General features: G+C 40.7%; 1 protein-coding gene across 1 annotated transcript in view; it reads right to left on the bottom strand.

Moving 5' to 3' along the window:
* Nucleotides 1–12,876, bottom strand: part of ARFGEF1 (ARF guanine nucleotide exchange factor 1) — a 71,591-nt gene that overhangs the window by 20,419 nt on the left and 38,296 nt on the right. The window contains exons 11-20 of the mRNA XM_081918465.1: nt 10,818–10,917; nt 10,539–10,678; nt 10,322–10,430; nt 8,634–8,835; nt 7,592–7,703; nt 6,258–6,463; nt 6,094–6,178; nt 4,991–5,162; nt 3,316–3,467; nt 2,410–2,538 (exon numbers count right to left, since the gene is read on the bottom strand). Of these exons, the coding sequence (XP_081774591.1) occupies nt 2,410–2,538; nt 3,316–3,467; nt 4,991–5,162; nt 6,094–6,178; nt 6,258–6,463; nt 7,592–7,703; nt 8,634–8,835; nt 10,322–10,430; nt 10,539–10,678; nt 10,818–10,917 (1,407 nt within the window). The remainder of the gene's footprint in view (nt 1–2,409; nt 2,539–3,315; nt 3,468–4,990; nt 5,163–6,093; nt 6,179–6,257; nt 6,464–7,591; nt 7,704–8,633; nt 8,836–10,321; nt 10,431–10,538; nt 10,679–10,817; nt 10,918–12,876) is intronic.

Below are 12,876 nucleotides of genomic sequence, written 5' to 3'. Positions count from 1 at the left end.
ACCTGCGCCTCCATGGACAGCTGTGAGTCCAAAATGACTCCCAGGCTGCGCACCTGGTCCTTCAGGGGCACAGTTACCCCATTCAGGACCAGGGAATCCTCCACACCTGCCCGCCTCCTGTCCCCCAAAAACAGTACTTCTGTCTTGTCAGGATTCAACCTCAATCTGTTAGCCGCCATCCAACCTTCAACCGCCTCCAGGCACTCACACAGGACCTTTACCGCCTTCACTGGTTCTGATTTAAAGGAGAGGTAGAGCTGGGTGTCATCTGCATACTGATGAACACCCAGTCCAAACCCCCTGATGATCTCTCCCAGCGGCTTCATATAGATATTAAAAAGCATGGGGGAGAGGACAGAACCCTGAGGCACCCCACAAGTGAGAGCCCAGGGGTCTGAACACTCACCCCCCACCACCACTTTCTGGACACGGCCCAGGAGGAAGGAGCGGAACCACTGTATGACAGTGCCCCCAGCTCCCAGCCCCTCTAGACGGTCCAGAAGGATGTTATGGTCGATGGTGTCAAAGGCCGCTGAGAGATCCAGCAGAACTAGGAAACAGCTCTCACCTTTGTCCCTAGCCCGCCGGAGATCATCAACCAGCGCGACCAAGGCAGTTTCAGTCCCATGGTGAGGCCTGAATCCTGATTGGAAGGGATCCAAATGGTCCGTTTCCTCCAGGCGTGCTTGGAGTTGTTCAGCAACCACCCGCTCAATCACCTTGCCCAAGAATGGCAGATTTGAGACTGGGCGATAGTTGGCCAAATTGGCCGGGTCTAAAGATTTTTTTTAAGAAGCGGTTTAATGACCGCCTCTTTCAGCGGGTCTGGGAAGGCTCCCTCACAGAGGGAAGCATTCACCACCCCGCAGAGCCCATCGCCCAGCGCTTCCCGGCTCGCTTTTATCAGCCAGGATGGGCAAGGATCAAGGAGACAGGTGGTCGGTTTCACTCGTCCAAGCAGCCTGTCCACATCCTCGGAGGTAACAGATTGGAATTGATCCCATATAACAGGACCAGACAGAACTCTAGCACTCTCCCGCCCTGGCCCTGCTCCCACGGTGGAGTCTACCTCCTTCTGAATCTGAGCGATTTTATCTGCAAAAAACTTTGCAAAAGCATTGCAGGAGATCTTGGGGTCCCTACCAGGCCCCGGTGGTACAGGTGGTTCCGATAAACTGCGAACCACCTGAAAAAGTCTCCTGCTGCTGTTTTCTGCAGATGCAATGGAGGCGGCGAAGAAGGCCCTCTTCGCCGTCGCCATTGCCACTTGGTAGGCTCGACGTTGAGCTCTAACCCGTGTCCGGTCTGATTCAGAATGAGTTTTCCGCCACCGGCGCTCTAGCCGTCTCAATGATTGTTTCATCACCCTCAGCTCCGGGGAAAACCACGAGGCTGTCCGGGCTCCATGCAATCGGAGAGGGCGCTTCGGAGCCAGACAGTCAATTGCCCTGGTTAACTCCGCATTCCAGCGGGCCACCAGGGAATCAGCTGAAAGGCCATCAACTTGGGATAAAGCATCCCCTACCACTCTCTGGAAGCCAATTGGATCCATTAAGTGGCGGGGGCGGACCATCCGAATCGGTCCCACCTCCCTGCGGAGGGGAAGGGTTGCGGAGAAGTCCAGTTGCACCAGGAAGTGATCTGACCATGGCACTTCTTTTGTTTCGCTTTTAGTTAATGTCAGATCACCAACATCCGTAGAGGTAAACACCAAGTCTAAGGCATGTCCGTGGCTATGAGTTGGGCCAGACTTATTCAGGGACAGCCCCATGGAGGCCATGCTTTCCACGAAGTCCCGAGCGGCTCCTTGTAAGGTCGTGTCGGCATGGATGTTAAAATCCCCCAGGACAACCAAGCTAGGTGTCTCCAGGAGAGTATCCGCCACGACCTGAAGCAGCTCGGGCAGGGAATCCTTGGTGCAGCGGGGAGGTCGGTACACCAGTAGGAATCCTGTACTGCCCCTATTGCCCAACTTCCAGAACATGCACTCAGAAAACTGGGTCTTCCCAATAGGACGCCTGGTGCAGACTAATGACTTCCTAAAAAATCACTGCAACCCCCCCTCCCCGCCCACATGACCTGGGTTGCTGTGCGTAAGAGAAACCTGGTGGGCAAGCAGCGGCAAGGACAGGCCCATCTGCTTCATCCAACCAGGTCTCTGTCACACATGCCAGGTCAAATCCTCCATCCACAATCAGGTCGTGGATGGCAGTGGTTTTATTCATCATTGACCTGGCATTGCACAGCAACACTTTCAGGTCATGTGGGTTTCCCTTGCTGATTACTGTATCCTTCCGGCCAGGACCAGACCTGGAGGCACAATGTATTTTATGTATTTTATGGCACAATGCTACTATATAATCACGAATATTTACAATACTTTTACTGAAACTTAGAATTCAGTATTACCTGGATGTTAAAAATGCATGCTATTCTGATTGCACATCGTATGCCTTCTAGGCAAAGAGAGGCAACTTCTGTGTCATCACAGTCTTGCAAACCGACACTGAATGCAGCCAAGAATGGTGTCCATGCCAACTAGAATAAACAACAACAACAAATTGTTCAAACAGCAGCACACACTTTCATTATTAAGTAGTCCAGATAAATGTGAACAGTATTATAAATCTATAATGCGGACAAACTTGATTCACCAGTTGATTTTCATTTATTTAGTTTTAAATCTATAATAAATAAAGCTTGGGGATGCTGGCGTTTCCCATACGGGTTTATTTACCCTGGTCACACTGTTACTGTGTGATTGGTATGGCATATGATGGGCATGGCCAGGGTATACTGCATTTATGGCTGCCATATTGCTAGAGTCACCAAATTGCCCTGCCCCTACTTCCATGTTTACATTCTACAGCAGGGGTATTCTTGTTGTTATCCATGGGCTCTCTCTGCATGGCTTCACAGTGCGTCTACTCTGGACAGGGAGTTTGGGAACTGTCTGATGTGTATGTCAACAGTTGGCCTTGGTTACCACGGTGACACCAAGCGTGCCATCTCTCTGTATTTTGTGTTGCCACTCTGTAAATTCCTCCCCCCTTGGGCTTCTGAACAGGCCCAGGATCTGCTGTGACTTTACGCTGCCCTCGTTTGTGCTGCCATGCTCTCTACCAGCTCCTTGCGCCTAAGATTGCTTGTTAAGCTATTTATTATGCATTTAGGTAGCTAGTAATTGACGCTGGCGATAGTGAAATTTGTGTTCTTAGAAAGCAAAGAACTGCTTTCAATAGTGTTTTAAAATATTCACCTCTTTAGAGGAATCATGTAGTCATAGTACAAAAGAGGAATATTTTTAAGACTTACCTTGAACATTGGTCTTACATGTTCCAAGTGTGTTGCGCTTGTGAAAGGAGCTTGAACATGGCTCACTGCCTCCATCAGAGCTTTAGCTGTTTTAGCCATCTGCTCCATTTCTAAATTATAAAGAAGTCGCCTCTGCTTTTCACTAGCTACACCTGGAAGCATTTTAAGAACATTTTATTCTATACAAAATCTAAACCAAGACAAAACAAATATACAAAGAAATGCATACTTATAATACCAGCAATATATGCACAACTTGTAACAATCATGTTGGTACGTTTTTAATCAAAGAAATAAATGTTTTCTGCCTATGGACGTGCTCTGTTCTGCCAACATTCAATAAATAATTGGTTTCCATCCTATAAAAAATTGTTTTATGTTTGTCTTCCTTCCTACATTCTAACTTGCTTGTTTTTTAAATAACCATGCAGTCAGATATTCTACCCGCACTGTAGGAATTGCTGTCCTTCGCTGATAGGCATACAAAATCTAACCATTAATACAATGCGGATATACATAATTATTTACTGGAAACCCACTGGCAAATCTCTTGTATAACAAAAACAAGAGTGGGTCAGTTTCCAGATCTCTGTGTTATTAGCTCTCTTTTATTCCTTATCTTTGCTCAGTACTCTCTTGGCTTCAGACATCTACGATATATCAAACTAAATTCCACTTTCTTATTAACAGTTCTACCACTTTTTGCTAAACGTACCATATACAAATGTAAAACCTTTGCCCATTTTACCATATAAGGTTTGACTTGTTTCTCACAAGACAAAGGCACAATGGAATGTTTTTAGCTTTTAAACAAGATGTTTTCAGTTTTCAAATTGGGGAAGGGGCGATATGCTAAAGGAGTAGAGGAAATTTCACCCCATTGAAATAATCTAAAGAAGGTATTAGGAGCCCATGGCTCTCCAATGTTGCTGGACTGTGCATCATAAGCCCCAACAAGCATGGCCAATGGCCAGGGATGATGGAAGCATTGGTCCAGGTTCCCCACTCATTATCGCAAGTGATTTATTTTCCACAATTTAGCCACACACATAGATTTTCTTAAGAATACAAATAAAACTGGAAAAGGACTGGTTTTGAAGGAGGGGGATAATTTGCTACACCCTAACAAAACTCTGCCTACTCCCTTGAAAATATTGACTCCAATATATAATATGTTGATATTCAGAGCTGAAATTTGAACAGTTAATGGTTGCAACAAGAACTATTACAGATTTCATGAGTGTTATCAATTGCAGCAGGAGAAGAAGAAAGGCCAACTGTTTGAAACATGCCTATACAACTAGAAATTTAGACAAGAACAGGTTCAGTTCCAACAAAATCATGGTTGTAATAAAAAACATACAATGCATATGCTGGTTTCAACAGAAAGCTACATATATATGAAATATGAAAATGCACTTATTTTAACTTCTCTCCTATACTGCAATTTAGTGCAGTTTTGCTGTTGCCATTTATTTGCACACAGTTTTATATCCCTATATAAAGACAGAGAATGCAGAAGAGTAACGAGATGTGTACATGTAGTTGCTCACTGAATATTTTTTTTGAAAGATACATTATCACAAGATAGTTTTATTAGGTTGGTTGTCAGTATCAACAAGAAAGCGAGAAGCAACAAATATTCTGTGAAGCTTGGTATGCTGTGGGGGCTTACTTTGTTTACTTGTTTTTGTTGGTATTGTTAACTCTTTTGTTTCCTTCATTGAGATCTTTTTCCCTGCTATTTCATTATATATGGCAGATAGATATTCTTCAGGGAGATCCTTGCTATCATTGATACCTCTGTTCATCTTAATGTATTGTTCTTTTGTCATTTTATTCTTTACCTAGAAATTGGGGGGGGGGAGCAGTTATTAGCCATGAAAGCAACATCAGTAGGAATTACACCAGGATGTATGAATACATAGTCACAGAATCTACCAAGAGAGGCACCTTCAAGAAAAAATATGACCCAGGGAAGGCTCCCATCTAGTCCATACACTCAGGTATCTCTCTCTTTCTCTCTCCTCCATCACCCACCAGTCTGCTACTGTTGATTAAACTTCATCAACTTCATACGGACGTAGAAGTGGGCTATAAAACTCAGAATGATAATGGAAGCTTCCATATCTCTCCAAGGGCAGTTCTGAAGAAAAAGGCTTGGTTCATATTCAATACACTGTGCACTCGAACGGCCTGCCTATTAGCATTCACCAAACTTTTCTCTGTGGGTGCCTTTGAATAATATATCTGTTCTATTAATAGTGCTGGTAACATCTAAGCAAAAGTATGTTTCATTATGTCGGTTTCCTTATCTAAAGTACTGTAACACATTCATATACAGAAATGCCCCTACTGTGGCAGAAAGCAGCAGACTTTATAAAATTATTTGTACCTTGCCTTTCGGCCCTCAAAAGGCTTACAACATAGTAACACAATACAAAAAGTGGACAGAGCATTTTAAAATACGCATGCACAAACCCCACAATCTACCCAGACAAATCTAATCAGCAGGCCAGAATTTAAAACAGGCCAGAAGCCTGAAGAAATAAATAAGTTTTTACCACCTGCCTAAAAATCATCAACATGGGAGCCATCTGGAACTCTTGGGAAGGTGTTCCAGGGTCAAGGGGTTGCAATCAAGACTTAAGATGCAGGAGGAAAATAAGATTTATTTAAATCAGTAGTAAAGTCAGCTTAAAATGGTGCTGGTTTAATAAACCTGAGTGAGTCACTTTGTAGATTCAAGTTATAATTAATAGGTTCTAAGTGATGTACCTGCGGGCTATGGAGATCTGTTGTCAACATGATAATTGAATAAGCCAAGACATAAGCGGTGTCAGCACTAGCAAAGAGGGTTTGCCTGAAACAAAAAATATATATAATCAATTTCCCCCTTTATCCAGCTATAGATTAGACAAAGGCAAGAGAAAGCCACTTACCCTTGGTTGCACTCCAAGTATCTAGCAGCAAATTTCTCCATCAATCTATCTATTTTCTGAGCTTCTCCCGGAAGACGAAAGCCTTCCAAAAACATGCGCAGAGCAGAAACAAAATCCTTTGCTGAAAAGTCATGCTGGTCCACATAGGCATACATAACTTCCTTATTAAATTTATCATTGTCTCCTAGGAACTCCCCAACTTGAGTCTAAAATGAAAATAATTAATTCCAGGTCAGGTCAACATGTATACAACCAAATGGAAAGTGATCCAGCCATACTGCATTTTTCATTTTTTTAAATATTTAAAAAATGAACACCCAAAATATGTTGCTCTGTTGGTTGCTGACTATTGCAATCCACACTACAGCAAAGGAAAGTTTATTAGCTCCAGTGAATTGCTTGACAGGGGAAGAAAACCACCTTCCTTCCATTTTAAAAAAGGCAAGAAATTGGCTGACTGCCAATGTAAGCAAGAGAGCAACCTCACATTAGGATAGTATCCTTCAGGAGTTTACTGCACTCCCCCAATCCCCAGTTCTATGAACTGTTGCCCACAGCATTTGAGACAATTAGGTTCTGGCCCATAACAGATTCTGCATCATTCAAGCTCTGAAATTTGAAGTTCTAATCAACCAAGATCATACATGGCCAGAAGATCATCTTCACATTCATCTTGACCTATAAGATGCCCTAGATTTCAGAAGCGTATTCACATTTCAATTAAAAATAAAAATGGGTACTGTATTTGTCCTTTTAGGATGATCCTATGCTGCTGCACCAAGGAAACCTGGGATAATTTTACTTTGCTGAAGCCAGTAAAGGCAGTCTTTTCCCCATTGCCACCAGCTATTTAGAAAGGGGAGAGCAGTTATATTAGATAACACACTACAGATGAGAAAGCCTTCCATTTATTTGTGATGAAACTCTTAAGATGCTTGAAATGGGATTATTTATCCATCTATTACAAATTCATAATCAGATCTAAGCTATATGCAAGCCACACATATTCCAGACAGCCAGTAGGTCTATTCTTAGAATGTAGTCTCTTGCTCACATAGCAAACTACTTTTGTAACTCTGGGGAGTTTACCAAGCAGTGGGGAAAGTGGTACAAGGGCTGCTGCTGCTTCAATTTGTTTTGCCACAAGTCCTGCTGGACATGTGAGGCCCTTGGGTGTGCTTAAATGAACTCTCTGGGGGTGTAGCTATAAACACTTCTTTACCATTACACAGTTATGATAGGAATGAGTTGAAGTCTAGCTCAAACTACTGCAATTGTATTTACAAAGTAAATCGCATATGAAATACATTGGACATTAATAACATTTTTCTTACAGAGTCTAATCTTTCTTCTTGATGCAAGAACTGGGCAATATCTTCAGGAGTAGTACCAAGCATACCTTGCTCTTGCAGGTACTGAATTCCTCTCTTTGGTTTCTTATTAAACCTGTATGTTAAATCACATGTTCATTAATCACGGAAAATGCACATACAAGGCAAAAACATCTGTATGCTGAGGGGGATTCACAACTTGGCACCACAATCATCCCAAGACCCATTTAAAAATCAAAACCCAGAGAATCTTCTTCCAGATCTGAGCCATAATTTGAAGAGTAAGAAACCCATCCCTAAGCAATAGTAAATTAGTAGGAGAAGTTCCAATTTACCATACTGTTAAAATATTTGAATGCATTTTTGTGGGGTAGGAAGCTGACAAGAGTGGGGAAAGGATATAAAAATCGTAATATATTTTAACATCAGGCTGTCATATTTCCACCTCGTAGTTCTTCATAATTACTTCTTAATACACATAAGAATAAGATCACAGTAAATTCTAAATTCCTTCTAAATGCCTATGCAATATTACTAGTCTACTTCTCCTTGACTTTATATCTATTATCACTGCTGTTTCCATCTGATCTTTGTCCACATTTCTGGCTTTTGAGTTTTGTTTTTTAAACAACTGCATTCACACCCTACTCCATTTCCAGCAGTAGCTCAGGAAAGCAAGGAATGAAAAAAACTACCAAAGCTTTCAGCACAGATGTAATTGGGTAACACCTTAGTAACTGTGAGGTAAAAGGCCAAAAGAAAACCAGAGTCAAACTGAAGCTCAAATCCCAAGTGCACATCCTAGAAAATAAGTCTTACTGAATGCAGTTAAGACTTAAATCTGATTAATGTTTATAATTGGCCTGTAAGTCTGTAGTCCTCGAAGTTTGTAAGTACAGTTCCAGTGAAGTTAGCACTTTGAAAAATAGATGCTACAATATTCTTTCTACAAAGGAAGTAAAAGGTAGTGGATGAAAGAAAATGGTATCAGGAGACTCCCCTGCATTCTGACAATTTACATTATGGGTTAAACAAATAAACTTACAAATCTATTCCTTGTTCTATTATTTCCTTCTGTTGCTTTAGAACCTCAAACTGCTCTGGATTGTCAGTACCAGACATCTGCGTGCTATAACTACCAATTCCTGATGAAGCTGTGGAGTCTAAGGAATTTAAGCTGCCATATCGGTTAATTGTCTCAGGGTGTTTTGTTTCAGTGCTGTCTTGTTCTGTGGGTTTTTCTTGTCCTGCACAAGAATAGCAAAGGAAAATGATCTTTACAATTTAGTTGAAATGTGTACTATTTTTAGAAGTTGCCGATTTGTTAACTGTCCATCATCATATTCAAAGTCTAATTATTAATAATATTTAGTAAGATATACGTCACTAGTTCTATGTGACAGAGAGCCATAAGATTAACATTTTTATTTTTTGGGGAAAATGAACCTAAACAAGAATATCAGATCTGAAAGTTGGAAGAAAATTAATTTTATAGAAGAAGAATAACAAAAAGTTGAAAGATTTAAAATAATACAGTGGTACCTTGGTTCTCAAACGCCTTGGTTCTCAATGCTAAAAACCTGGAAGTAAGTGTTCCAGTTTTTGAACGTTTTTTAGAAGCCAAACCTCTGGTGCAGTTGTCGGCTATTGTTTCCGAGGCGCCTGCACCAATCAGAAGCTGCACCTTGGTTTTCAAACATTTCGGAAGTCAAACGGACTTCAAAATGGATTAAGTTTGGTGCTTTTGTTTTTGCTATTTATTTTGTGTTTTTGTTTTTGAGGCTTTTTTGGTTAATTTGTTTTTGTGACTCTGTGGAACCCAGTTCAGCTACTGACTGATTGATTGTGTGACTGCAGAAATGGATAAAAGCCCCCCATCCAAACAATGACTATCATCAGTGAAGGTAAGAATTTTTTTTTTTTAAATTTTTATCATCTACAATACTGTCTTATTTATTTTATGTACAGTACATTGATTATTGCTTTCATTTTATGGATCAATGGTCTTGTTAGATAGTAAAAATCATGTTAGATTGCTGTTTTAGGGGTTTTTAAAAGTCTAGATTAATCCGTTTTGCATTACTTTCTATGGGAAAGCACACCTTGGTTCTGGAACGCTTTGGTTTTGGAATGGACTTCCAGAACGGATTAAGTTTGAGAACCAAGGTACCACTGTACCCTGACAGATGTATTTATTATAACGAATGATACAACCCTTTACAAGATCAAAGCATGCTACAATTCTAGACATTGTGAATCTTTGCAGCACATTATATGATGACATAAGAACAGCTTACATAACTGTAAAGGATGTAGGAAACCGTCTGGCAAGTGGCTGTGGGAAAACTACTGCAAATGGAAGAACTTTTCCCAACTTAACAAAATGTGAGGAGAGATAATTGTGTGCTTCTGTCATCACAGGGTATTGCATGATATCTTGCCCAAGGTCTAAAAATATGTGCTTGGGTAAGAACGCGGTTGTTTGAAGTCTCTTGTGTAACAGTTTGTAGAACAGTGCCAACACCAGTATTTCCTCTACGGGTGTCTCTCTGGATCCAACGCTCTATTATTTGCAGACTTCACACATGCATGCAAAGCCCAATCATACCTGTAGCTGCTGTAATTTACATATCTGAGCAGGGCAAGTTGTCATACTTAGCAAACAGGAAAATCAACTCCAGTGCATTTCAGGTCAACATGTCACTAAGGAATAAGAATGTCAAAACAGCTTACCTAGGGTTGTTTGAGAGTTGGGATTTACATACTGATCCTTACTCCATTCCACCATGCACTTCAATATGGAGACTAAGCATTCAAGTCCCTTCTTTCTCAGGCTTAGCTCCTGCAATAATTTGTATATATTTGCAAAAAGATTTAGGTAATATTCCATGTTAATTTAATTGGTTTTTTTTACTACCAGAAGCATACTGAGATATGCCATAGTTTTTACCTGAATGTTGGTCATTCCAAGTTCTTGGCTGCCTCTTCCTTGAGCAATCTTGGACAGGTCGTTAACTAGTCTTTCAAATATGTTTGCAGCATTCAAATCACAATCATAGTTTACATAGATGTCCACTACACTCTGGGCATCTGTAACAGGAACAAAATTATACATTGAAAAGCTCTGCTAGGTAAACATATAGGCATAGCAACAAAACCCCTCAAAACCAGCAAGACATGTGACCCTAAACCTTTGAAAAGCAAATAGGTATGCCCAATGGAGTAATACCTGCGCATATCCTTGTCAGTGTTTGTATAACCATCCATTTATGATCAAAGGAGCTAGTAGAGGTTTCTAAGATATACAAAAAAATCTCTTTGAAGAAAACCTAGGAAAAATGGTATGGACAGAAAGAAGTTACGTTTATTTCCCAAACCCTGTACTTCATTCATTAACTGTTATAATCCAACATCTGGCCCATGCAAAGCTTAACATATATAAATTCATATCTTAATCTTGCTATATAGAGTTAGCACCGATGCTAATAAAAATATGTTATTTCCTTCATCAGGACAATAGGCAGCCATGTGTTGTACAGGAACATTTTAATTTAAGGGAAATGATTCATAGAGAGTTCTTGTAGGTCACAAAGTCTGATTTTAACTGTAATTGCATTCACTCCAATTACTATCCAATCAGCTCTGTTAAATTGCATTTGGATGTCCTGCTAGGCAAAGTTGAAAAAAGCAAAACAGAAACAAAAAAAGACAACCCTGGCTTAAGAAAGCCAGGGTCTGTGCACTGAAGGCAGCGTGCAGAGGTAGGCAGGGTGGAAATGGTGCATGGATTCAATGTTCGTTCTTGGATTCAGAAACCATGAAAGAGAACATCGCAACTGGTTCTTAAAGTGCCTTTTTTCATTTGGAAAAGGAACCTCCTTGAATATAATGCTTTCGTCATCTGACATTAGCTTTCAGACTAGTTAATATCTGACCTAGGGCATAAGCGGCAATAGCTACATACTTAAGTATCAGTTGTGTGAAGCCTGTTGATAGAGCAATATAAAACATTGTCGAAACAAAAAAAAATTTCTTCCAGTAGCACCTTAATGACCAACTAAGTTAGTTCTTGGTATGAGCTTTCGTGTGCATGCACACTTCTTCAGATACACTGAAACAGAAGTTACCAGACCCTTCTATATAGTGAGAAGGTGGGGAGGGGTATTACTCAGAAGGGTGGTGGGAATGGGTGATGGGCAGATAGCTGTGATGAGCCTGTTGACGACTCTTAACGACTGCAATAGGTCTTACAGGAAAAAGCAAGGGGTGAGAAGGTGAAAAATGGACCATGGAGAGACCTGGTCTGAACAAAGACATTGGATTCTTATCTCATTATACATGACAAAGCCATTTTTCCCACCACCCTTCTGAGTAATACCCCTCCTCACCTTCTCACTATATAGAAGGGTCTGGTAACTTCTGTTTCAGTGTATCTGAAGAAGTGTGCATGCACACGAAAGCTCATACCAAGAACTAACTTAGTTGGACTTTAAGGTGCTACTGGAAGGAATTTTTTTTGTTTTGACTATGGCAGACCAACACGGCTACCTATCTGTAAATAAAACATTGTGTTCATCACTTTCCCATGGCTGGAAGCCAAAGAGCTACTTATGACTAGCCCATATTGTTGTTTTTGAACTTTTTGGGGGACCAGTTCAACCCAATGTCATGTCAAACAACCCACAACTCTTAGAGCCCTTTTTGGGAATCACAGAACTAACTTCACAATTCTTTGGATTCTTTTGTCTAAGAAGCTAAGTATTTTGCCTCTATACGGGTTAGAATATGACATGTCAGGTTATTGTTTTTCATAAATCTCATCAGCATGGCTGAGTAGAGGTCCTGAGAAAAGTTTCTTAAAAGAGGTACCCGCTTTCCACCAAAGAGACACATCTAAATGGAAATTTCCTATATTTTATATATGCACACAGTGCCTACAGGAAATGGGAAGATCAACACACAAAGCTAGTATTAAAACAGCTTGCCACATAGCAAATAGGAGATGGACAGCAGAAGGCAGAGCACACATAAGACTAAATCCTCATCACCAACTCTCATCTTCACCACTGGAAAACGATAACTTCCTGCCTTTTTCCAAAGGTGGAGGCAGAATGTAATAAACTGTACAGCGCCTGTCATTTCAATATGCAAATCACTTATATATACATTTACACAGTTATATATTTTAATTTAGTATGTTTTCTATTAGTATTTCTGGAACCATGAAGAAACTCATTCATTTTAGGTATGAGCTTCATAAATTGGCAAGAGGTATTTGTATGATGAAA

Source organism: Podarcis melisellensis (assembly GCF_964234715.1).
Source record: "Podarcis melisellensis genome assembly, chromosome: 7".
NCBI lineage: Eukaryota > Metazoa > Chordata > Lepidosauria > Squamata > Lacertidae > Podarcis > Podarcis melisellensis.
Note: the sequence above shows the minus strand (reverse complement) of the source record. Positions and strands in the feature narration are given on the sequence as shown.